Source organism: Pristis pectinata, chromosome 30 (assembly GCF_009764475.1).
Source record: "Pristis pectinata isolate sPriPec2 chromosome 30, sPriPec2.1.pri, whole genome shotgun sequence".
Classification (NCBI taxonomy): Eukaryota; Metazoa; Chordata; class Chondrichthyes; order Rhinopristiformes; family Pristidae; genus Pristis; species Pristis pectinata.
Window position 1 is genome coordinate 10,018,257 of NC_067434.1, and position 27,907 is coordinate 10,046,163.

A 27,907-nucleotide genomic window follows, 5' to 3' on the forward strand; every position below is an offset into this window, starting at 1 on the left:
TTGGTGATGTATGTTACCAGTGGATTTAAGACACAGATCAGTCAAGATGTAATTAAACAGGTTTGAAGTGTTAGTTGCCTCCCTCTGTTCTATCATAAAGTTGCCTTAAATGGCTCAGAACAAGCGCTACCGTCTCACTGTGCACAGCCCTTCAGAGCTGAGGAAGGTGCTCGAACAACTCAATAGGGATGTTAATAAAGACAGAAAATGCTGGAAACACTCGGCAAGTCAGGTAGCACCTGTGGACAGAGAAACAGTTAACCTTTCAGGTCAGCAACCCTTCATTAGCACTGGGAAAGCAAAAATCAAGTTAGTTTTCAACAGCAGGAAAAGTGGGGGAAGGATGGGTAGAATAGAGGGATCATCTCTCATAGGGTGAGATGAAGTTGAGTTAATACGGCAGTTGGATCTTGGACCTGAAATGTTAACTGTTTCTCTTTCAGCCAGTCCTGCTGGGTACTTCCAACATTTTCTGTTTATAGTTCAGATTTCCAGTATCTGTACTTCAATTTTCATTTCCATTAGAGATGGTGTTAGCCTCTTCAGACTATGAGCTAATAAAATCCATGAACTTACACTTGTGGTTTTCACAGAACATTTTCTGTCGCAATGGGCTCACAGACTAGAGAATCGGTGGTGAGTGGGCTATTGCATTAGTGAGCAGTCACTGAATTGTTAAAGCAGGGAACACAGATACACATGGCTTACTCCAACTTAAACACTACTTCCCCCAGACTGTTAGTAATAGCCAGCTGGCCTCAGTCTTGTAGCAAATGAGATGTTGCTGTGAAGGACCGTTTTTGCTGTTGGTTGCATTTCCCTTTTCTGACGTGTTGATATCCTGATGTTATAAGCAGTTACGGAACAGAAGAGGCCACCTGTTCTCTCCAAAGAACCACGCATAATTTATCTGCTCCAGGATTTCTCCAATTTAATTACTCCCTTGAGGGAGGTCAATAACCAAGAGGTAGTGCTTGCAGAAGAGAGAAAACAGAAATTTCTCCATGACCAAGGAGATAATTGAACAGTACTGCAGGACATCAGTGTATTGTTAGTAGCTACATTGACTGCATGGATTCAGCTCCACAGATGCAGTTCCTTTGGTTCCAGCAAGGCAGAGAAATGATCCCCCAGAGTGTTGGGTCATTCGTGTCTAATTTATCTCTATTGGTTTCAATCTCATTTTTGACTTGATCATAACATCAGTTTTTGATATTTAAAACAAAATCAATAATCACATTTCAACTACTGTTCTGAACATTTAGAATTGTTCATTCCAATTTAGATTACACTCTGAGGTTGAATGTAAAGTCCAAAAGTCCATTACTTGTTGCATTGATGTTCTTACATTGGGAACCAACTGCACATTGTCAGCAAACCTATAAGGGCAGTGCTGTTGTGGTTTGGCAGCTTCAAAGACCGTTTCTCTGACATCACCTCACACTTCCCTCTGGACCACAATCCCATCACTGAACATTTGGCCATTGTCTCCAAGACCACCACTGATTCCAGTTCCTCTGATCTTCCCTCCCCTTCCTTCCACCTCATATTCCCCCATGTGCACACAGCCTCTTCTGCATCATATTGGTAAGACCTAACGTTTCAGCTGGCTCTTGTCCCACAGAACTTAATTCTTCCTCGCTCAGCTCTTGTCCACTGTCTTCCTATTTACACCCAGACACTGCCAGTGACCCATAACCGCCTCATTTTCACCAACTCCATTCCCCACCAACAAACAATCTGCTGGAGAAACTCAGTGGGTTGAGCAGCATCTGTGGTGAGAAAGGAATTGTCGATGTTTCTGATCAAAACCCTGCATCAGGACTGGGTCAGGGTGTGATGCAGGGTTTCTGATGCAGAGTTTCAACCTGAAATGTTGACAATTCCTTTGTTTGACCCCTTGAGTTTCTCCAGCAGATTGTTTGTTGCTTGAGATCCCTGCATCTGCAGTCTCTTGTGAATTCATTTCCCACCAGGATGATTTGAGGGCTTTTCTCTTCTTCATGAACAGAGAACCAACTGGTCCCTCTCCATCATCCTCACCTTCTCTCTGGACCTGTTCTCACATTAAGCAACTTCCCTTTTAACTTAAGCAAAACAAAAGCGCTGGAAACACTCAGCAGATCAGTTTGTATCTGCGAAAAGGATCCAATATTTCAGGCCAATGGTCCTTCACCAATACCTAACTTTGACACTTCCTCCAAATAAAAGGTGTAATTATGGTCCGAGTTGTACCGTTCTCCTTGTAGCACGTCCTGAACATTCATTGTTTCAGTCCCCTCCCTCACTTCTTTATCTAACGATTAATCACACTGCTTCCTGTCCTTGCATCGACTTTCCTGCTAATTTCCACCACGTTCTCACTTTTGACATGGTCCTCCTATGACCCATCCCTCCTTCAACATCACTGGCTCCATTCCTGGAGTAAGGTTAGTGACCAACATTCACCTCAAGCCCACAGACTTCCACTGCTTTCTTGACTACACCTCCTCCCACCCTGCTTCCTGTGACTCTATTCCATTTCCCTAGTTCCTCTGACCTTGAAGCAACTGTCCTGACTCTGGCATTTTCAAACCAATTCTTCTAATATACATTCTTTTTTCTACAATTTCTTTCTACTATGATTGGCAAGTTCCTTGATCCTTGTTCATTCCACTTCCCGGACTTTGGCTCTCACCTCCCTCCCAGCAGTAACACAAGTCTCCCCTTGTTCCCTTCATCCATCATTAACCATAATGAGCAGAGGGCAGCACTGTTGGACCAACACAGCTTGGGATGTGAGCAACTTAAAGCAGCAAGTGAAGAAGGAACAGGAGATAGAACTGGCTGGAAGTTACTGTGGCATGGTAAAAATTAATTATTTATTTGCTGTTATGCATTAAAAACATTTATAAATATACAGATATACATACAAAAAGACGATGCTAAATATATCAAGTACTAGAAATATTAAAGTTAACTATCAGGATATTCAAGTGAATAATGTCTTTCTCAAATGGTTGCATTGGGGACCAGGAATTCAAAGTATTTATTGCTGCAACTGTAATGTTATTGTCTATAAAGTGATATAAACATTGGAAATTCATGACATGACAAATTAAGGTCTACTCCACATTCAACAAATCCATAAGGAATTTTACAGATGTAAATTAATGCTTGCTAAAAAATAATATCTATCAAGTCCTAGGTGATAATAGCTGGAATTAAACCGTGCGAGTATACAGAATTATTCACTTCTTTATCTCAATAGTTGCTGATGTGAAACAGTAGATTGAATTGATACCCTGAGCATCAGTGATGATATTTTAATGTGACGGGTAACTTTACTCCAAGCACCAACATGTGCAATTACTTGCTTAGGTCAAGTCCCACAACCATTGAAAATTCTGCTTTGGTTCAATGTATATAAATCTGCCAATTGATTGCTGAATGTCACCTGTTCCAAACATTGTGAAGAAGGCCACACTCGACGTGTTAGCACAGTCAGTAGTGTTGCTGCCTTATAGCATCGGAGAACCGGGTTCAATCCTGACCTCTGGTGCTGTCTGCATGGAGGTTGCACATTCTCTGTATGACCACGAGACTTTCCTTTGGATGCTCCAGTTTCCTCTTAGAGACGTACAGGTTGGTTGGTTAACTGGCCACGGTAAATTGTCCCTAGTGTGTAGGTAAATGGTAGAATCTGAGGGATTTGATGACAATGTGACAAGAATAAAAAATGGGATTAGTGTGGGATTAGTGTAAATGGTTGGTTGATGGTTGGCACAGTCTTGGTGGGCTGAAGGGCCTGTTTCTGTGCTGTCTTTCTCTCTGACTCAATGACTACTCAGCCAACTGGTGGATTGTGATAGGTCAGAAGGGATTGGGGAGGTGTGGGGATGAAAGGTACAAGTAAGTTTTGGCTTCCTTCTGCACAAAGGGGACATAAACAGCTTTGAAAAGATGAGAATCACTCAACAAAAGATTTCTTTTCTCCCAGTAGAACAGGAAATCTCTGGAATGTGTTGTCATCTAGTGTGGTCAGTGTTGACTCTGCTTTCAAGGGGGAGCTGGACCATTCTCGACTGAGTTCCTATCTGGTAAAAGTATACTTATTAATAGAACCTTTCCATGAGACGTCTTGGACTAGTTTTGATTGTTGACATTGACCAAGGGTAACTTTCCAGAGTATTTATTCCCTCAGTGGTAGTTTTCTCCAATTTATTCCCCTTTCTTTCTGCCTTTGTGCATATGCCCCTTCTACTGGATTATAGGAGGCCTTCAGAGGGGTAAGGGTAGTGATAAATAAGGATTGTAATGTGTGTGGCAGGTTCCAGCTCATCCTTACCTGCTGTGGATCTTGTACGTCGGAATTGCCGTGTTGAGCAATGACTTTCCACTCAGGATTTTTACCTGCTTGAGTTGACTAAAGAGAATTAAGCTTTGAGCTATTTTAATGATGAAAGTGTTCTACTGATCTGGACTAATAACATTAGACTCAGCAAGTGTTCACGGACTATCGACATGAATGCATTGGAGAGAGTGAAGGGTAGATTTACCAAGACGTTGCCTGGGATGGACTATTTCAGTTATGAGGAGAGAGCGGACAGGCTGGGTTTGTTTCCCTTGGAGTAAAGCAGGCTGAGGGGAGTGGGGGAAAACCTGATTCAGAAACACAAAGTTCTGCGGGGTATAGATAGGGTGGGGAGTGATAAACTTTTCCCCATAATGGAGACATCTGAAACTAAAGGGTATCAGTTTCAGGTGAGGAGTAAGAGCATTAAAGAGAATCTGAGGAGTTTTTTTCACCCAGATAGTGGTTGCAATCTAGAATGCACTTTCTGAGGTGGTGGTGGAGGCAGATACTCTCATGCTTAATAAGTATCAGGGTGAGCACTTGAAGTGCCAAGACCAGAAGGTTATGGACTAAGTGCTTGTAAATGGGATGAATATATGTGCTTCGTGGTCAGCATGGACATGGTGCGCCAAACAGTCTGTGTCTGTGCCTCTGTGACTCTATCTTTGATAACAACCATAATACAAACTTTTTTGTTCATCCATTAAAACAGATTGTGCAGAATCCTTAATCAAGTAACCACTCAATTTATCAAATAAACCTGACGTAAATCACAAAATTTAAGCAATTTAAAACTGGTTGCAAACTATTGCATTAAATCTAAACATTTGGAGAAAAAATTTGTACTTAGAATTATTCCAGAAATATCCCTCTGCCCTACTGTATTTAACTCAATACCTGCAGTTGGGCACGAAAAATCTCTAAAGTTTATGACTACCTTTCTGTTATGATTTGGTGTTGCCTGAGTCATATTGGTATGGCTACTATTATATTTAAGCTGTGTATAATGTAAGGAAATTGTCAGTCAGACCTGGTTGTCCACACTTCAGGAAGTGACTCAGATGATTTTATGCATGTAATTCATATTTAACTAATTTTTCAATCACTGGGAGAAACTCCTGTAGCTTTCATTCAATGGGTAACATCTACCAATTGATCTTCCAAACACTTGTACTGTAGCATAGTTTTGGTCCATTACAATTAAGAGTAGTTAAAAAAAAGTTCCCAGGACCAAGATCACTGGGGGACTCATGGGTATTTCAAAGTACACAACAACTTTGTTTAGCTTGGTTGAATAAATTTGTGGCATTTAACATTTCAAAAAAACACCAGTTAGAAAACTACATAAATCGTGCGTGCTCACAAGAGTTACATATACTATGAACAGATTCAGTCGTTCCTTTAGCTATAATGAGCAAGAGTACAATGCACAGTTACTTTTTTGTCATTGCTTTGGCTTTGCACCATTTTTCTTGATCCACTTGCAACTGAGTAGAGTTTTAATTGGTTGCTTACAAGGAACCATGCGATAGACTATGATCCCAGCTGCAATGCATTATTGTCACAACAGGTCCTCCTCTTGATGGTTCGGCTGCTGAATGCTCATTAAAATTTCCAATACAATGTTGTAGCAGAATAAATACTGATCCTGCACAAGAATACAAAGAAAGAGTTACTTTCTTATCTGATTCTAATCAGTGTCACTAACTCCATGCACCGCATGATAGTAGTGGGTTAACAAATGACTGTCAGTGTCCAGGAAGGAAAAGGCTGCTCATCATCTCCGTTAAGTGGCTTGTTCACTGAACCATCATGAATGGAAATCTCTGTCCAGAGTTACAACACACACCTCAGTTATGTCTCCATCTCAGCCGGGAAATCCTTAGAAGGAGAACTGTTCTCCCTTCTGTGTTATTGCATGTTACTGATTACCATAATCTGTATATAAAGTGAATAAATAGATTCACAGTGTGAGAACCAGTTTTGAAACACTGGTTTTAACCCGTATTGTTGAATCCAGCCAGTTTAAACTATGGGCCAGTATGTACATTAATTGGTAAATTGGTTTATTATTGCCACATGTAGCAAGGTACAGTGTAAAACTTGTTTTGCATGCCGGTTCCACTCACAGTCCACAGATCAAACATCAAGTTCTTTGGTACAAGTAAGCAAAGTGACGTTAACAAATGAACCAAAAATGATCTGATAAACAGTTTGTCAAACCACTCAACAGTAGCACTTTTGATTACCTTCTTCCTTTACTACATTAAATCTTTTGCAAAAATACTTTTTAAAAAAGAGTATTTTCATTGTTATTTTTAAAATGATCCAATTAATGAGGGAATAATGAGGGAAAATACAGTTTTTTTCTTAGAGAAATGACCATGCTGAGTTGTATGTTTTTCACTTATAACAACAGACATGGGACCTGCATGACTGAGATGCTTCAAGACTATTAATGAGTGATTTGTGAACAAAAGGATCATACCAGGAAGTCTGAAAGTGTGGTGCAATCAGCTGCATTTCCATACAGGTATAGGGTGAGTCAATGGATATCAATTCAATTTATCTAAGTATTAATTCTACTTTTAAACTGATTCCAAGTTTGCATTAAATACTCCCATTCCACCTCAACAAGTTTAATTCCTTAAGGGGAGAAATAGTGAAATGGTGGGGAATGCCACAATGGGTATCGATATTACAACATCACATGCAAGGGAACTTTACCTTTGTGTTATGGGCAAGAACATATTCAAGATATATTCAATATTGGATACATAAGTGAGGCAAACTGTAATCAGGAACAGTATGACCTAATTTATCATTATTCTTTGCAACATACAACATATCAGTCATCATATTTCTATAGGTTTAATAGCACAGGCCTTCTACATACATTTCCACTTACAGCAGTAGAATATCGGCACATCTCAGGAGATCAAAGCACAAAAAAATAGTTTTGTGAATTTTGCAATAAAACTGTGGGAAATGAGTTCACTTAAATAAGATTTAAAAATTGACTAAAAATTAATTTGACTGATCTTATAGTAGATAAAAGTCTGATCATGAGTTACCAAAATACAAGATCCCAGCCCAAATGAAAATGATTGTACAATGGTTTCCACAAAACACCAGAGGAAGGGGCTGCTTTCAGTGGGATGCCAATGAATTATACACCTTTATAAAGGTAGGTTGGACGTATCATGCATTGAATCAGTCAACAGAATTAAACATTTTTTATTTCATTGGATTAACTTGACTACTGATGCTCTGAGCTGTCAGTGGGAAGCAATAGACCGTGTGAATCATTTGATGGGGTGCACCTTGATAAAACATGAGAATTATTAATGATTTATTATCATTGGGATTTTTAAAAGTTGAGTTTCAAGGTTTATGCCCTTTCATGCTTCTGTGCCCAACAACAACTCACATTATTAATACAGGGTCACTAATGGAGTAAAACAGCCCAGAACAGTTCTGCCAGGACACCTTGTCCAAGGTATTTCAGTGGCACACCATAGGCTTACCTTGGTCTGGATCATACCATGCCGTTGGCTTCTCATTTCCCTCACTACATCCATAATGTCAAACTATAAAAGAAAGATATTAATGCAAACTGTCAGTATCATTCATAAGCACCAAACCATGAACAGGTTATTATAAATAACTGCATGGATCCATTAATTATCCATAAAGCAAAGACTTTTCCCATTGTTCAGTAGTAGATGATAAAATGTCCAACTCTGACTTAGTTCCCCAGCTGCATCTTATGAGGATTAAAACTTTGCTCTATCTAGATGCTTTCAGAATGTTTTAGGTGAGGCAGTCGCTAGGGCAGATACACCATAGCCAGACACTCATTCCATTACTTCTAACAATGTCCCCTTGGCCCAAACCTCAAAGGACCTGCAACCACAATAATCCACAACTAACTCCAATACTCTTTGTTCCAATGACTTCTCATTTTGTGCCATGGATTCAGATACTGGGATGAGAAAGTATTTTGTGTGCAGACTTGATATTTGGGGAAAAAAAAGTTCATCCCAACAGTGTCAGCCAAATTGGAATCCACAGACTCCAAGGGCATTGTTCCAGCCCATTGTGGAACAGGCTCCAGGGGTCAGATGGCCTACTCCTGCTACTAACTCTATGTTTTAAGGACAAAAAATTGTTATAAAACTTGACTGAAAAAGATTTACTGTGAAAGTTATCCAGCATACAACACCTGTGTTTCGAGTGGTGCCAATGGATGGTATGGAGTTGTTCTCTGACCAGGCAAAATAGAATAAGTGCCAAAAATGGAAGTACAATCTGCCTCATTCAACTGCCAGTATTATTTGCTATTCACCGAATTGCTGCCCACTTTGGTAGAAAAATTGAAAAAGAAGCATGTTATCTAAATGGTGAAGGACTGCAGACCTCTGAGATACAGAGGGATCTGATTGTCCTGGTGAATGATTCACAAAAGGGTAGTAAGCGGTTACAGCAAGTAATTAGGAAAGCTGACAGAATATTATTTTGATTGTTAGGGGAAGTGAATACAGAAGTAGGGAGGTTATGTTTCAGTTATACAAGGAATTGGTGAGACTAGATCTGAAGTATTGTGCACTATATTGGTCTTCTCAATAAGAAAGTATATTAAGATTGTTCAAAGGAGGATTACTGGACTAATATATGGAATGGGTGGGTTGCATTATGAGGAAAGGTTGAACAGGCCACATTTGTTTCTGCTGGAATTTAGGAAAGGTGACTTGATTGAAACATACAAGATCCTGAGGAGTCCTGAAACATGGATGTGGTGAAGAAGCTTCCTCTTGTGGGAGAATCTAGATCTGTTTAAAAATAAAGGGTTGCCCATTTAAAACAGATGAGGCATATTTTTTTTCCTCTCAGAGAGTCTTTGGAAGTCTCTTTCTCGAAGGGCAATGGACCAGACTCTTTGAATATTTTTAAGGCAGAGGAAGATTGATACTTGAGAAGCAAGAGGATGAACAGTCAGTGGCTTTCTTTGGCAGGGAACTGGATGGATGGGAATGCAGTCTTGGGGTTACAATCAAACCAGGTATGGTAAAGGAGGCTTTAAAGGCTGAGTGGCCTACCCCTGATTCTAACTTGTCCATCCTTTTGTACTGAAGCTTCCACCAAGATGGAACTTAGAGGCAATCCGTCAGAGCATTTGGTCTCTGCATGAACAGTTTCACCAGCGACAATTTGGACCTGTATTAAGCTGTTAGTAAAGCATCCTAAGGAGACTAAATAAGCTAAAATCTGACACCGAGCCAAGTGGAGGGACTGTCGGATATGGAAAGCTTTAAGCTTTAAGGAGCAGATGAGAAGGCAAGGTGAGAACTTTCAATTGAAGTATCGACAGTGGCTGTTAGCTCAGGGCTGTTGGGTGAACAGGACATGGTGTTTTTTTCCCTTTTCCAAAGGAGGTTTATTCAGTGATTACAGCATCACATTACTACAATGCTACGGTATTCCACAATTCACACTACTTACAGTCATTAGTTTCAAATTAATCCTCAGTCACCTCCATCTAGCATGCCCCTGGTGCCCACTGGTCCTGGAAGGCCCCCAGTGTACCCGTGGATACCGCATGCTCCTTCTCCAGGGACACACGGGCACAGACGTAACCCCGGAAGAGGAGCAGGCAATCAGCTTGGGCAGAACCCTCGACTGCCTGCCACCTGCACCTGTGAATGGCCACCTTGGCCAGGCCCAGGAACAAACCAACCAGGAGGTACCCCGACGAACCCACCTTCCCCTCATCCCGCACCAGGTGACCGAAGATCAGGAGCGTGGGGCTGAACTACAGCCAAAACTTGAGAAGCAGCCCCTTCAGATACTTGAACAGAGGCTGCGACCTCTCACACTTCATATACACGAAATACACCGACTCCTCCCGGCCCAGGACGTGGTGTTGGGATAAGCTGATGTTAGACAGGATGGAGGACAGAATGAGAACGCGTTACATTGGTTCTGACCAGACCAGAATGACTGAGCGACCCATGTGACCTATCTTACCCCATGCGAATTATTGGCCCACCACCAACTCTGCCCCAGTAAAGATACGTGACCAAGTCACCGTAGAGCAGGAGGTGCCCAACGAGATAGTGACTCTGACTGAAAAAATCTCGTACTTATAGGGTTAGGTTACAGGAAAACTTAGTGAGGAATCAAATTATTCTGTGAGCCGGCAGAGACTCGCTGGGGCAAATGGCCTCCTTCTATGTTGCAAGGAAATATGGAAATGTGAAATATAGTCAGAAAACAAGTTCAAATAAATTTGAAAATTGGCTTGCAGGGTTGAAGGAAAATCTATCCCAAGGTTGACTAAAATCAACAGCTCCTCCTTTCCGCAACTGCCGTTGGATCACACTCACTTGAAGTGAAAATTATCACTGGGATAGATTTTCTGCCTGCAGCAGACAACAGCCAAGGTCACTTTAAAAAGGGGCAAAGGGGCAACACTGTGGGGAAGAGCAGTGAGGTGGGAAAGGGTAGAGCTGGGGAGCAGACTCAGCCACAGTGCCTTGGAAATTATTGCCACTAATGAAGGAGTTGGGGTAGGACCCACAAATAAATTCTGGAAGGAAGTAGAAAGTATTTTCACCCAAAGGGTGGTCCGTATAAGGAATGCGCTGCCAGAGGAAGTGGTTGAGTCTGGTACATTAACAAGACACTTGGACTGGTACATGGATAGGAAAGGTTTAGAGGGATATGGGCAAATGGGACTAGCTTAGATAGGAATCTTGGTCGGTGTGGACCAGTTGGGCTGAAGGGCCTGTTTCGGTGCTGTGTGACTCAATGACTCATTGTTCGCTTCAATGGTCAAAGAATTGGGAGAGAAGCAAGTGAAATAGAATAGCTTGGTGCCGGCATGTATTGTCAGGGTTTGGAGCAGAAGAGGTGGGGAGCTAGAAGAGGCACAATGGGTTAGAAGTCTGCTTTTGGGCTTTGGGGTGGTGATGTATCATTAGTGTGTGTCCACAAAGTGATCTGAGATTAACCTGGATCTGGCCCCTGTCTGTGTATTCAGGCCAATCTTATGACTCCTGTCAGTGCCAATGATTCTCACTGGAAAGGAACTGGACTGAGAACGGTGGGACTAATGACCATGATTACGGAGACAAGTGGAGCTCTGTATAGGGCAACTTTAGGTACAACGTCTTTGCTGCCTATCTCCACCATGAACGCTCGTCTATCTCTTTACCTAGGCAGTGCTCTCACCTCTCAGTCAGCTGAAAGAGCTCAGCTCCAAGACACGCTCAGAGCAATTGAAACCAGATATTTATTTTTCTGCTTTACAAATAAATTCCAGTGGGGAGAAAACCAATTCAAAACATTTAGTCAAGATTTTTGGGAAAGTAAAATGGATTAGGGACTGCATTGAAGCATCAGTTCCACTTTGACCACTTTGCACTACAATGGATTTTGTGGGGTTCTTTTGTTCTAATTTCGTTCTTTCTTGAAAAAATTGGGAACAATTTATGTTTAATTTACGGGCTTTTTTTGTGAATGCTGCTTATCTGATGCTATGTGCCTGTGATGCTGCTGCAAGTAAGTTTTGCATTGCACTTGTACACACATGTACTTGTGCATATGACAATAAACTCAACTTTGACTTTAGACTTCTTACGTGGACATGTTATGATTGTCATGTGTCTAGAGGGGAGCTTGATCCAGTGACAAGTTGAGATGAAACTGAGAGTGCTACCATTGAAGTGCTACTGATTTCCTTAGAAACACTGCCAGTCCTACTGCTTACAGTAGTAACATCAGTGACTTCAAGAAGCTGATGTTAGGACTTCAAGGCACATTAGCTCAAGCCATAGTCCTCCTTCACTGCCGTGCACAGGGAGTCTGTTGTATTTTTCTTCGCCAGTCCTCGGGATTGATGATGACTTGCTTTCACTCTGGCTCTGAGTAGTGAAAGATGCCTGTTGTATATAAATTCATGTAGTTGGTGCACAACTGCAAAACAGGCAGTTCATACAAGAAGACACAGTGGTCAGAACGGCCACTTGTCAGACAAGCGAAGTGCTCAATCCTATTCCAGGCTGGCAATGCATCAGAAATCCAGTATAACTCAAGACCTTGCATTTGTATAGTGCTTTGGCACATCCTCAGCATGTCCAATTCACTGCATAATCAATGAATTATTTTTGGAGCACATTTAAATGGGTAAATTCAGTGATAATAAGTTGGCAAAATCCAAAACTAATTTGCACACAGTAAGATCCAACAATCAGCAACAGATCATTAGTTAGTTAGACCTATTTTTGGTGAATCTGGCTATGGGAAAAATGCTGCCTGTTTCACCCGGAATACAGCTGCCCTTCCTCACATAGTGCTATCCAATGAACAAGTAGGTTATTGCCCTTGCTGACAGGAACACCTTATATCAGGCTCACTGACGTTACATGCTCGGGGGGACACAAACCCACAACCTTCTGATTTGGAGGACAGCATGCCACCAAATGAGCTAAACGGAAAGACAAGGAGATGCAATCCTGTCTTTCGGGCAAATTCCACAGCATCAGGAATCAGGCAAACGGAACAGCTTCCAGTTTGAAGCAGTTCTGTACAACATAAAGCCCTTATTAATGACAGCTTCCCAGGCTTATTATTTACACGATTACTAGTATCTGTGATTCATGTTTTCTCCTTATCAATAGAGATGTTTCAAAGCATGAGTTACAGTAAAAGGAATGTCTAGTTACGTCAGACCATTGGCATCATCTTCAAAGAGCTATCAGCCCCAAACTAAACCTTTAGTTCACAAACAAGAGTGTGCTTAAAACTTTGGTGAATGAATTAGCCAACGTGGGAATTTCTGATACGATTCTCAACATAACTGCTGTCAATGCACTTCAAGAGTAATTCATGGTTTGAAGGTTTATGAGACATTGAAGTGCTATTTAAATGCAAAGAACCTTTGAAACCCAAGCGGTCTGACCAGAACCTGCCAGCAACAATGTCTTCAGGTTAACTTATTAATGGGTTTATTAATATTTGGTAAACGTGTTATCCAGTTCTATTATTCTGTCTTTTCCAACAGTTGGAAAATACAAGACTTAAATTATTGCACTCCATCAAAATTACCCAACTTTTCATTAACAAGAAATCTGTGAGTCATAAAATCATACATCATAGAAACAGGTCCTTCCACCCAACTCGTCCATGCTGACTGTGTTGCCCAGGAAGCTAGTCCCACCTGCCTACATTTGGCCCATAGCCCTCTAAACCTCACCTACCCATGTACTTATCCAGATGGCTTTAAAATGTTGCTAATATGCCTGTCTCAACGACCATTTCTGGCAGCTCATTCCAAATACACACCACCCTTCGCGTGAAGCAGCTGCCCCTGATGTCCCTTTTAAATCTCTCGCCTCTGATCTGAAACCTATGCCCTCTTGTTTTTAGCACCCCCTCCCTGGGAAAAAGACTATGTGTTTTCGCCCTGTCTTATATACCTCTATCAGGTCACCCCTCAATCTCCTACATTCCAAGGAATAAAGTGCTAGTCTACACAACCTCTCCTTGTAACTAGGGCCCCCAAATCCAGGCAACATCCTGGTAACTCTTTTCTGTACTCTTTCTAGTTTAATAACATCTTTCCTATAACAGGATAACCAAAACTGTACACAGTGCTCCAAGTGCAGCTTCACCAACATCTTATACAACTGCAACATAACTTCCCAACTCCTATACTCAATGCCCTGACTGATGAAGGCCAGCGCTCCAAACGCCTTTTTCACCACCCTGTCTACCTGTGATGCCACTTTCAGTGAACTATGCACTTGCAATCCTAGGTTCCTCTGTTTCATAACGCTCCCCAGCATCATACCCTGGTTTGATCTCCCAAAATGGAATACCTTCTGTCTGTGAAATCATTCCACAGACAGAATGCTCCATTTGTTACATATAACAACTAGCATTTAAATGTAAAGACCCTTCTGCACCATGTTTGGCCAAGGCCTTGATCATGTTCAATCCATTGCCTACATTGGCTCTCCTATCTGTTCTCCTACTGCCCAGAATAACGACCGGGGTCCCCATTTCATCACATCTGCCCCACCAGTCTCCACATCCACTGGATCATCCTCTGAGATTCCTGACACACCACCTTCCCTTTCACCCTCCAGGAGGAACCATTCCCTCTGGCATGTTTAGCTTCACATTTCCATTTACACCCAAGCCCCCTTCAGCCATTCTGCCTTCTGGCCTGAGGGGCCATTCAAGAAGGCCATGGCTGACTTTGTTTAACCATGTACCACTTTCTCTGCCACTGCTCTTCTCACAGCCAATTCCCTTGCCCACACAGGAGATATAACTCCTGCCCATTTACCACTTCCCTTCCTATCTTTCAGGGACCCAAAGTTTCTTTCCAAGTGAAGCAGTGACTCTGGCATGTCATTCTTAGTGTCTTGAATTTGGTGCTTACAAAGTGTTCTTTTCCTTGGGAAACCAAGCCTGTCTGGAAGACTGCTTTGCAGAACGCCTCTGTTCAGATTACAAGAGAGCTTGTCATTTTAATTCTGACCTTACACCATTTCAACGAAGCTCAATGTAAACTGGAGAAACAACATCTCCTCCCCTGACTAGGCATATTACAGCCTTCGGTACACAACACTTGAATACAACAATTCCACTGATTGCAATTTGAATGTTTCTTTCTTCAGGTAATTTCAGATAATTGTATATCTTTTTTCTATTGACACCATCTCCAGACCTACCTCTCTAGATTTCCATATGTCCTTATGACAGAGAAGGCCCTTTGGCCAAACAAGTCTATATGGGGAAATCCACACGGTCACAGAGAGAATGTGCAAACTCCACACAGACGATACACAAGGTCAGGGTAGAACTTGGGTCACGAGCTGTGTGGCAGCAGCTCTACAAGCTCCACCCACTACATTGCCTAATGATTCATCAATCCCTTTACGGACCGCTCATTCATCCAGCTCCTTCGCCCCTGAGTCATTTTATCTCTCCTCCTTCAGCCTATCACAGACAACCTCTTACCAAACCCTTTCCACCCCCAACTTTCCCAAAATCTTGAAAAGTGCTTAATCTCTAACTTTTCCCAGTTCTGATGAAAGGATGTGGTCTTGTGGTTTCTCTCTCCACAGATGCTGCCTGACCTGCTGAGTACTTCCACCATTTTATGTTTATATCTCAGATTTTCTGGCACCCATAGTTTTCCTTCTGTATTTTGAAGGGGTATTCAGATCTGAATAACTAGGTATCAAAGAAGTACCTTGAGGAAGCCAAAAGACATTTAGGCTGGGAATTCCAGCGCTTTGGGATATAGATACCTGAAGGCAATAGGTACCAGTGGGCAGGTGAACAATTGCAGTTTTTAATGTATATTGTGGGACTGAAGGAGGTAACAAAAATGGGGAGTGGGGCAAGGCCTCGAGGCATTTGCAAACCGAGATGTAAATGTTTAATGATGAAGCTGTTGAGCACGGGCAGATGGATGACTGGGGCTTGGTGTGAGTTACAGCTGGGGCTCCTGAGATTTGGATGGTCTCGAGTTTATGGACAACAATGGAGGCAGGTTTGGAGCAGGTCCACTTGAAGAAGGGTCAAGGTAGGCTTATGATGAGCAACATTCCACAGTGGAATACTCTGGCCTAGAAATTTCAATGCACCCAAAAAGATCCAATAAATGGCACTATAGTAGCCTATTAACGACCACCTTGGTTTTTGGTTGTGGCCGTTCTACTGCAAGCCTGTGGCACCTCAGGGATGGAAGCCATGTCTGGGGATTTGAAATGGGGGAAGGGGAGGCTCATGGGAACAAGCCAAGGGACAGGGCCCGGCTGTTGCATTGACTAGCGAGGTAAGTAACCAGGGCTTAGTAGGGTGTGATGGTGATGTCTACTGTCTGCTGAAGGGCTCAAACCAGGACAGGGTGGAGTGTAAGTAGCCAAGGTGTGGGGCCTGGGGTTGGGGCCTGAGACCATTAGCGAGATTTGAGGGGGTGACTGGGTCAGATGTTAGAGGCCTCAATTGACTAGGTGGTTAGTGCCTTGGTCTCTTAAGTGTCAGAAGCTAAAGCAGGGATTGTGGCTGTCAGTGTCATGTGACATTGGGCCCAAAGGATCAAAGTCAAGTATGGAACTTGCCCTAACGGGCTCCCAATCTAGCACTGCGTGATAAGGGTGTACAAGTCCTGCGGGTGCCCAATGATGGTCACTGTCAGGACAATGTGGTCTTAGTTTTCCCATATCATTCCAAAGGAGCACTGCACGGGCAAGGCCATCACCCTGTGCGTGACTGATACACGTCGTATCAGATGCACGCAGGTGAATCACTGTGCATCTGGTCACATTTCCAGTGACGTCAAACAGCCCAGATATGTTCATGGCTTCTGGCCTCTGTCTCACCGCTCCCTCTCTCTTTATACAGGCTCTTTCCCCCCTCCACCTTCAATCCTGATGCAGAGTGTTGACCCAACCCATTGATAATTCCGTTCCTCCACAGATGCTGCTCAACCCGCTGAGTTCCTCCTGAAGGATCTCGGCCCAAAACGTCGACTGTTTATTTCCCTCCATAGATGCTGCCTGACCTGCTGAGTTCCTCCAGCGTTTTGTGTGTGTTGCTCCAGAGTCCCTCCAGCAGATTGATTTTTGCTATTGGTGTACTAGTCTCATTTCAAATCCATACAGATTTTGCTGCTGAAACTCTTGCCCATGTTTTTGCCGCTTCTGGTCCAGTGATCCCTTCCCTAGGTCCTCATTGTCCCCACTCCATAGACATGAGGTCATCCAAAATTCAGCTGCCTTATTTCTAACTTGCACCATCCCATTGACCGTCAATTTCCCTGCTTCTGACCTCATTTTTAAAGTTCTCATCCCTGTTTACAAATCACAGAATTAATTGGGAAATTCATTCCCCTTTGCATACACCAAGGGCAAATATTGTGGCATCCGTAAAACTGAGCTCTGCTTCTGAAACAGTTGAAAGTAGTTAACATAATCAGAAACCCCTCCCACCCCGTCATTCCCTCTTCTCCCCTCTCCCATATGGCCCGAACCACCAGTCTCAAGGACAGCTTCTATCCCACTGTTATCAGATGCTTGAACAGACCTCTCATACAGACTCTCCCAACCTACCTCGTGGCCCTTGCACTTTATTTGTCTACCTGCATTTTTCTCTGTAACTGTATGGAATGATCTGTCTGGATGACATGTAAACAAACTCAACACAAGAGGGCATGGCTTTAGAGTAATGGGTGGGAAGTTCAAGGGAGATAGCAGAGGAAGGTTTTTTTACCCAGAGAGTGGTTGGGTCATGGAATGCGCTGCCTGGGGCGGTGGTGGAGGCAGGTACATTGGTCAAATTCAAGAGATTACCAGAAAAGCATATGGAGGAATTTAAAATAGAGGGACATGTGGGAGAAAGGGGTTAGATAGTCTTAGGTGAGGTTTAAAGGTCGGCACAACATTGTGAGCCAAAGGGCCTGTATTGTGCTGTACTACTCTATGTTAACTCTATGTTATGTTAGAAGCTTTTCACTGAATCTCGGGGCATGTTACAGTAATAAACCAATACCAATAACTCCTTCCAGAGTTCAATGTCCTATAGTTGGCACATGTGAACCAGGATGAATTTCTTCCTGTCATCCCCTTGAGGACCCTTGACTAGAAACATCAGACTGTTAGTCCCCTTCCAGTACCTCAGTATTGGGAGGATGGAAAGCACTGTCTTAAGTTCCTGCCCCAACTCTATTCTTTAGCCACCATGTGAATTTAATCAAACAGAATTTGAGGTCAAGCTACATAAATGAGATAATAGTGAAAGTGACTAGAGAGAGGCCAAAGAGATTTAATGGAGCAACTAAATTCAGGTATAAACTAAAATCCAGAATCAGAGGAGCAGACAGATCACCGGGGGTCTGTAGTTACCCAGAGGGAGCAAGGAGCTGGGCCTTGGAAAGGTTGGAGAACATTGGAAAAATTAAAGTGGTGTTTATTGGGGATCAGCAATGGGCAGAGCAGACCCAGTGTGTTAGGGCACAAACAGTGAGTTTTAGATAGCTTCAGAAAGGGCAACTGGGAAGGCAGGGGTATGTGCGAGGGCAGGGTGGTCATCCAGAAGTGTTCTGGAATAGCAAAGTCCAAAAGAGCAAAGCATTAGATATGGGTTTCAGCAGCCGAGTGGGGAAGAGGCAGGTGATGTTATGGATGTAGAAAAATGATGGGCTGGATATGTGGCACAGAGCTCACCTCCACGGCTCCAAGCCATTGGGAATTGCCAAGAGAACTCACTGGTTGAGATCAGCTGGCGGCTTCCTGATGTGCTCCCCATGAGCATCTTTAAACAGGTTTTGTTTCTGTTCTTCCAAACTTATCCAAAGATCGAACCCTGGATTCTGTATTTTGCTACAGAGTCAAAAGAGCTGCTTGTACCTGACAAGGTCGTCCAGTAAGGGGAGGTTTGGTCCCCAGAGAGTGGGTAGAGGGAAGACCATTGACAGGGTGCCATCAGAGAGCCCATGGGTAACAGTAAGATCGTGTGATCATCCAGGACTTAGATTGCATTTGGAGATCTTTGAGCGATGGCCACACATTCAAGGTGGTAACAGGTCCTGGGGTGACCATAGATCCAAGCATGACATAATTTGGAACAATGGGCAGTGGTTATGAACAAGTGGAAAAACAATTTACTAAGCTCATCTCCCTCGGGCTTTTCCCTCACATCTTAGAAATACATTTTTCAGCTATTAACAACAACTTTTAGTATCAACATAGATTACTTCACATTTCTCCACTGTCTGTATCCTGTCTGTTCAGATGATAAAACTTTCTCACTGTCGGCTTCTTTGAATTTCATCCCATGCCTCTGATCATTCCGGCTTTCCCACACAACTCAGAATACACTTAAATGTTCTGCATTTATTCCCTTATCAAGGTCATTGTATAAACAATAAGAAACAGAAAGCATGGGATTGATCCCTGGGGTAGGTCTACTGGGAGCAGCTGTGAAGTTAGAGCCACCATCATTGATCACAAGCTTTGCTTCAAATTATTTAGCAAATTTATCCTCCAGTTTTCCATTTTCTCTTGTCACATGACCTTTAATTTCAGTGGCAAGTCTCTTGTGAGATACTTTATCAAATGCCTTCTGAAGGTCTAGATATAAAATCTACCACATTACTTCCTGTCAATCTTTGGAGTTTTCAAATACCTTCATTCTCTATCTCAATGCTTGTCATAAATCCAGCCCGCCTTGGGAGTTCCAGCAATTACCCTTGTTAAATGTGCAGGAATTGTTTTGATTGTAATAGATGTCAAAGGTTTTCTTATTATAGATCCCAAACTAATAGACTGACAAGGGCATATTTACTCATCCCACACTCCATGTAGAAGGACACTTGTTTCAAGAATTGGTCCTATTATTCTTTGGCTGGTGAGAATATGGGTCCAGAAAGTGTATTTAATAACATCCTGTTCATTTTCAAATTCTGGAACAGTGTTCCAAATATTCTGTTTAAGATCCCCCACAAAGGAGTCTTGGACTATTTTTGGGTTTGAGGTAACGCATTATGTCACACCTAATTCAGGGCCTTGATCCAAAAATTCTACCTCAAGGGGCAGTGTAGATGTCTTGAGGAGGAGCAGGACTAGTGTGTACTCTTACAATAGACCCGACAGAGGAACGTAGTGCAAGCCATGACATCTCCTGGGCACGGAGTTGCATGAAATATGACCCATTCCCCTCACACGATAATATTCAAGCATTCCCAACTGCTGCCTGGAAGAGGTGCATATCTAAATACATGAAGGTGAGAATGAGAGGCTTTCCTCCTGGTTATGGGCCTTTCCAAGAGTTGTGCTGAGTGGAGTGAGCACGGGGCTCCATTTCTTTAATGTGGTTTAACTACCTCCTGAGCACGTTGGTCAAGTTCCTCCACAAAGGCACCTACACTCCTTGAGATAGCAATTTCCCCATTCTTACCACTCATCCCTGGTGTAACGGGAACAGACGATATTGTTCCAGGGCAGCAGTCACAGGCATTCCCAGGATAAATCCTCACTGTGCATTACAAATCAGTGGTGCAAAAGTCCCTGCACCTCCCCCACTCACTGCACCGACGCTCCCCCTGCCAGTCTGATGGCCCCTCCATCAGCAATGTACAACTGGTCTCCAGGCCCCACCCTCCTCCCACATACAGCCAGTGACCCCTTCTCCTAAACTAAATGCTGTGCTCAAGGTGTCCCACCATCCACTCACATCAATGGCCTCACGCACGCCTCAATCCCCTCCCCTCAACGTTCACCACACGCTCCCTCCCCTACTTCTCGTCTCCATTTCCTGCTGCACACAAAGGCTGCTGGAATCTAGGGAATCCCAGAGTGCTGCCTATGTTGTCAAGTCAAGGACCTCTATACCCCCTGTCTCTGCCCTGGGCTCAGGACAACTTTCTGTACCCTGTCTATGAAGAGGAGAACTGGACAACACTTCTCACAAATGAAACACACACACCCTCCTGTCTCTTGTGATCATCCTCTTGGGTGCCCTGGGCAAGAAACTCTCTTACTTTTCCCTGCTTACTGTGCATTGCAAATCAGTGGTGCAATGCGCCACTATACATCAGTGGTTAAATCATACCTGTTAACAACACATCTAAAATGGTATAGACAACATTCATCAGGCATATTGGGAACAGGTTGAATCTTTCAGCTCCCAAAACTGCTCCCCCACTCAGGTTATCTGTCCCTCCAACCCATTTACCTGCCTTCCTTCCAGATTCCAAATACCAACCAAAACCTTCAGTAGCTGAAGATCGCCATCCTTTCACGTGGTCGGTGATGGCAATAGCATGATTGCACTGGAAAGGCTGCAGAGGAGATTCAGCATGTTGCTTGGGATGGAGTGTCTCAGTTGTGAGGAGGATGGGTTTGTTTTCCTTGGAGGGGAAGGGTCTGAGGAGAAACCTGATAGAGAGATACAAACATGAGGGGCATAGATAGGGTAGATAGTTGGAACCTTATCCCCATGGCATAGGTATCTAAAGTAAGAGGGCATAGGTTTAGGGCAAAGGGCAAGAGGTTTAGAGGGGATCTGAGGAAGAATTCTTTCACGCAGGACATGGCTGCAATCTGGAACGCACTGCCTGAGTGGTGGTGGAGGCAGGTAGTCTTACGACATTTAAGACATATCTGGGCGAGCACTTGAGTTGCCAAGAAATAGAAAGCTATCAACCAAGTGGTGGCAAATGGGGCTAGAACAGATGGATACTTAATAGTCAGCAGGGCCATAATGGGTTGAAGGGCCTGTTTCTGTGCTTAATCATGCTAAGACACCAGGTGATTCCAATTGCTACCAGCACCTCATTAACAAGTACATGAATTCCATCGAAACCAGGGAAACCTCTCTTGAATAGAGGAATTGCTATCATACACCTGAAGCACAAGGAGACCCAGCCGAGAGACCTGAATGAGAACCCAACTCCTGACTGAATTTTTCAAGGTTCTGGAAGATCTGATTGAGTGAAAGGAAATGATCCCCATTGTGCAGCGGAGAGAAACTCGTTACTGAGAAACTCAAATCTGCACGCATTATTTGATCAATTAGTGGTGTTCACGGAGGCTAGTTTGTGCCACTTCACAGGAATGCATCCATGAAAGACAAAGCCTTCCCAAGACTATTTCCTATACTTACATTGAGTTCCTTGTTAATCAAGGTCAGCAGTACATGGGTACAGATCAGGACACCACTTCTCCCGATGCCAGCACTGCAGTGTACGACCAATGGTCCTCTGTGGTGGACATCACTCATGTACAGAATAAAGCTCACAAGCTGCTCCGATGAGCTTGGGACACCGTGGTCAGGCCAGCTAATAAATTTCAGATGCTTGACATAGTGTACTTCTCCCGTCTGTAATAAGTAAAGACACACAGACATCAAATCACTGCCAGATCAAGAATATGTGGTGGCAGAATAATGTGATGATATTTTTAAAATTTGATTTCTTTCTTTAACAGTGACTACTTTATTCTTGTCAGAACATACTGCCAGCTCACTCAGCTTGAGAGGACACCATAATCAGCTGACGTCACTCGCATGTATTTTACAGGCTAGGTCTTTGGGTGACTTTCTCCTCCCAGCTTGAGTGACGGGAAAATAAAGTGTCACCCGCTTGTGTTAGCTGAGGATGGCTAGTGAGGACTGACCAGTGACAGAGCTGTCAGTTGGCTTGCACACCCAGCACTGGATCACAGCAGGCAAACACCCCCGGCGTTACTTTCCACTTCACATTCAAAATAATCTGATGTCTTATTTTAGCACTGCCTTCTGTAATGAATGTACAGGAACACAGGAAAATAGGATGAGGAGGAGGTCTCTCAGACCTTCAAACCTGCCCCACAGTTCAATAAGATCTGCCCCAGGCCTTATTTCCTCTTCTGCGTCTATTCCCCATAGCCCTCAGTTCCCTGATCTTTCAAAAACTTATCTACCTCCTCAAACACCATCAATGATGCAGCCTCCTCAACCCTCCAACATCACGAACGTAGGAAACCTCAGCAACTTTTATTTATGATGTGCTTGGTGGGTTTTTGACTGTAAACCAGATCATTTGGCCAGCCAGTGTTTGAAGCCCAGGAAAATCAGTTTGAAGTTCTGGTGTCAGTTTGTGATTGGGGGCTAATGGTGTCACATCTCTCCATCTGACATCAACTGGCAACTCGCCTGACTGGAGTGCAATAGTTTTCTCACTTCCTGCACAACAGGTTGAAAATCAGACGGGGAGGATCCTGCAACTCTTCTATCTGATGAAAGGGTAAAAAGTAGCACAACAAAGGAAGAGGCAAATCAGCGCATCGAGTGTGTGCCTACCCTTTGGGAAAGTTACTAGTTAGTCCAATCTTCACTTCCCCACCCCCCTCCCAACCAACCCCTATCCTCTAAACCTTTTTGTTTCTAGTAGTTACCTCTTCTATTTTAAATGTTGCCATTGAATCTGCTTCCACCACTTTTTCAGACAGTCACACTGGAGTTCACGGCCCATGTACAACCTAGAATGCTCTCTCAAGTCTCCTCTGGTGCTTGGATGCACCACAGAAAGCATCCTATCTGATGCATCACGGCTTGGTACGGCAACTGCTCTGCTCAGGACTGCAAGAAACTGCAGAGAGTTGTGGACACAGCCCAGCACATCATGGAAACCAGCTTCCCCTCCACGGATTCTGTCTATACCTCTCACTGCCTTGGTGAAACAGCGAGCATAATCAAAGACCCCACCCACCTGGGTCATTCTCTCTTCTCCCTTCTCCCATCAGGCAGAAGATACAGGAGCCTGAGGGCACATACCACCAGACTTAAGGATAGCTTCTATCCCACTGTGATGACTATTGAACGGTTCCCTTATACAATGAGGTGGACTCTTGACCTCACAATCTACCTTGTTATACCTTGCACCTTATTATCTACCTGCAATGCACTTCCCTGTAGCTGTGACACTTTAGTCTGTATTCTGTTATTGTTGTTACCCTGTACTACCTCAATGCACTGTGTAATGAATTGATCTGTATGAACGGTATGCAAGACAAACTTTTCACTGTACCTTGGTACAAGTGACAATAATAAACCAATACCAATACCATACTTTTGGCAGACACCTTGATCCTCTGGCACTGGCAACCTCTCCTCATGTTTAAACCTTCATCATTTTGAGCTGTCAAATGCCAGACACAAATTCCCATTGGTCCCTGGCCCCAATGATCCAAGATGCCCACAAGCAAGAATGGGGAATAACTGCACAAATGTCATTCCTTAAGAGTTAATCAATAAGAGTTTTGTTTGCTTACACCAGCAAGCTAAAGTGCAGCCCCTTTTGTCCAGGATTGTTTACCACTACTGTGCTTACCTCGATCTCTGCCATCTTTATGGTGTTTATTTCAAAAGATTCCAACACCTGGTGATTTTCCAAGACAAGGAGGTACCTGTTGACTTTCATTGGTTTATACATTTTGTCAGGCCAGTACCCGTGACACTTGACCTTTCCACGCTCGTGTTGACGTGTCATCATGGCAATGACATCAGCCTTGTTTTCCCAGATCATTTGCCAGAAGTCACCAGTGGTGCCAGGCAGGGGTCCTTGGCAAGCAATGTAGAAATACTCCTCTGTGTCGATTGGCATCCTAATGTAACTTGCGTTGATGTAGCCATGGTCTCCGATGTGAACACGGGTTTTATCATCTGTGGTTTTGGGAACAAATGCAGTTCACAGTGACAGGGCCAAGTTAGTGAGTAGCATGTAGAAAATGCAGCCTGGAAACAGGCTACAGGAAATCTCCGATAACCCCCTATCTAACCATCTGGGTTCACTGTCTGATTCACCAGGTGATCTTTGCACTTTCCATTCACCGGCTCTGCAGTTCCCACACTCCCCAACCACTCACCGATCCCCGGTTCCTACATCCCCCAACCACTCACCGATCCCCAGTTCCCGCACTCCCCGACCACTCACCGATCCCCGGTTCCCACACTCCCCAACCACTCACCGATCCCCGGTTCCTACATCCCCCAACCACTCACCGATCCCCAGTTCCCGCACTCCCCGACCACTCACCGATCCCCGGTTCCCGCACTCCCCAACCACTCACCGAGTCCTGGCTACAACACTCACGTTAAACTTACCCAATCCTGCTGGCCACCCTCCCTTTAAACTCCTGTGCTCCCTTGAAACTTAAATGTTACCATGCAGTATCTTTTAAAAAAGGTGAATAGGAAGTGTATTGGAGTTTTAATAAAATAACATCTGATGCCAGGAAAATCTGCTGGGTGGGGACAACCAAAATCCCAAGTGTTTCAGGTTAATGGAGGTTGGAGTATAACCGCAGAAAGCTGCAGCACAAAGGGCTTTGGAGAAGTTGGGACAATTGGCCTTATATTCAGTAGCAAAATGAGGCGAGGTATCATCATCATAGAGTTGTACAGCATGGAAAGGGGCCCTTGGCCCACCACTATGTCCATGCTGACCTACTTGCCCATCTACATTAATCCCATTTGCCCGCATTAGCTCCGTATTCTTCAATGCCTTGTGTCTGTCCAAATGCTTCTCAAGTATAGTAATTGTATCCACACCTCCTCTGGCAGCACATTCCAGATATCAACCACTCTTGATGCAATCTGAAACCGATAAAGTGCTGACAGAACTAGACAGGCTAGGCACAGGAAGAATATTTCTGATGGAGCAGAAGTCCCGAAGCAAGGTCTCAGCCTAAGCAAATAGAATAGTCATTTATACTGAGATGAGGAACAATTTTTTCACCCAAAAAGATCAAGGGATATAGGAAGAAAGCAGGAACGGGATACTGAACTTGGATGATCAGCCATTATCATAATGAATGTAGAAGCAGACTTGAGGTGCTGAATGGCCTACCCCAGGTCCTATTTTCTCTGTTTCTATATTTCTATGGTAGCAAAATTTGTGGCCAACAGAAAAATGGGCGGGAAAGCAAGTTACAAGGACACAAACAGTTTACGTAGAAAGATTAATAGATTAGTTGAATGTGGGAAAATATGAAGTTGCTCATTTTGGAAGGAACAGTGTTAATTCAATGGACAAAAACTGCAGGAAGCTGCAGCAAAATGAATTTGGTGATCCTTGTGCACAAAAATCAGAAAATCACTCAAGTGCAGCAAGTTATAGGGAAGGCCAACGGAATCAGGGCGATTGGTGTATAAAAACAGGGCAGCCTTTCTGTAACTGTACAAGGCACTAGTGAGATCTCATCTAGAGAACAGCAAACAGTTTGGTCTCCCTATTTAAGGAAAGGTACTATTGATTGGAAGCAGTTCAGAGTAGGTTCACTAGGATGACCCAAGGTGAGGAGAGGATTTTTTCCACAGAAAAGCAGCATTAGTTAGAAATGTACCCAGTGGAATCCTGTACCTGCATGAAAAAGGTACGTGATCTTCCAGCCTGGCCAAGCTGCTCCTCTTATGACTGACTGATCTGTATCGTTCCTGTATTATTTTCATTCTTTTTGTACTTTGCCTCATTCACAAAGTCTGTGCTTGAAGATGAGGCTGTGATATTGTGACTGAAATTTCTTGTGTCAGTCTTGCATCATTGACCTACTGTAAAAATGTGATTCTACAGGAGTTCTCTTACAGTGCAGAGTCTTCAATGGGGAAGTGGTGCAATGAGACTGAATGGTTCCATCTTCACTGTTTTACATATTGTACCTGTATGAGGTGTAACTGAACACTAGAGGGACCCCTGCTAGGAAGTAGACCTGCTATGGCAAAGAAAGCACACCAGCACCTCTATTCCTTAGGAGGATAAAGAAATTCAGCATGTCCCCTTTGACCCTCACTGATTTTTATAGATGCACCATAGAAAGCATCCTATCCGGATGCATTACAGCAGGGTATGGTAACTACTTTGCTTAAGACTGCAAGAAATTGCAGAGAGTTGTGAACGCAGCCCAGTCTATCATGAAAACCAGCCTCCCATTCATTGACTACCTGCACTTCCCGCTGCCTTGGGAAAGCAACCAACATAATCAAAGACCCCTCCCACCCTGGTCATTCTGTCTTCTCCACCTTTCCGTCGGGCAGAGGATACAAAAGCTTGAAAACATGTATCACCAGGCTCAAAGACAGCTTCTATCCTGCTGTTATATGACTCTTGAATGGACCTCTTGTATGATAAAGATAAATTCTATCTCTTAATCTACTTTGTCATGGCCCTTGCACCGTATATGCACTGCACTTTCTCTGTACCTGTAACATTATATTCTGCATTCTGTTATGCTTTTCCTTTTGTGCTACCCCAATGTACTTATGTTTGGAATGATCTGTCTGGATGGCACGCAAACAAAGGCTTTTCACTGTATCTTGGTACATGTGACAATAATAAACCAATTACCATTGTAGCCCAGTCAATCGATTGCCACAGTAACACATTTATTGGACACAGAAAATGTTGGTGTGCTTCCACTCTACTCTTGAATTTAGAAGGCTGAGAGGTGACTCTCTTGAAACACATCAAATTCTCATCCAGTTTGCAGGGTGGATGTGAAGCTGATGTTCCTCAAGTTTGGGGCATCTAGAACTAGAGGTCACAGTCTCAAAAAAAGGGGACCACCATTCAGGACAAAGATGAGAAGTTTCTTCACCCAGATGATAGTGAAACTCGGGAATACTCCACCCAGGAGGGCTGTGGAGGTTCAGTCACTCAGTATATTCATGGATAACTTTGACAGATCTTTAGATATTATGAGCCTAGTGCAGGAAGTGTCCCTGAGGTAAAAAAAATCACCATGATCTCACTGAGTGACAGATCAGGTGTGACAGGCTTAATGGCCTTTTCTTGCTTCTACTTCTTTGTTCTTTTACACTGATGGATTGGATACTGTTGAAAAAGTGAGAAACCGGATTATATTCACTTTTTATTGCAGGTAACCAGTTAGTGGGAACTTAAAAACTTAAGCGAGATTTGACTGAAGTTCAACATATTAAGTGGAATTGACAGAGAGATTATTTCACCAACTGGGGTGTCCAAGCTGTAGTCAAATAGTCTTAAAAATTGAGTAGAGC

The 27,907-nt window shown here is 43.4% G+C and overlaps 1 protein-coding gene across 1 annotated transcript in view; it reads right to left on the reverse strand.

The window, feature by feature from the left end:
* Positions 1-2,852: 2,852 nt before the first annotated feature.
* The window catches only part of LOC127584570 (tyrosine-protein phosphatase non-receptor type 13-like), a 307,142-nt gene continuing 282,087 nt past the window's right edge, over positions 2,853-27,907 (reverse strand). Inside the window, exons 46-49 of the mRNA XM_052041344.1 lie at positions 24,225-24,556; positions 22,019-22,234; positions 7,864-7,926; positions 2,853-5,984 (exon numbers count right to left, since the gene is read on the reverse strand). Coding sequence (XP_051897304.1) covers positions 5,898-5,984; positions 7,864-7,926; positions 22,019-22,234; positions 24,225-24,556 — 698 coding nt within the window. The 3' untranslated portion in view covers positions 2,853-5,897. The remainder of the gene's footprint in view (positions 5,985-7,863; positions 7,927-22,018; positions 22,235-24,224; positions 24,557-27,907) is intronic.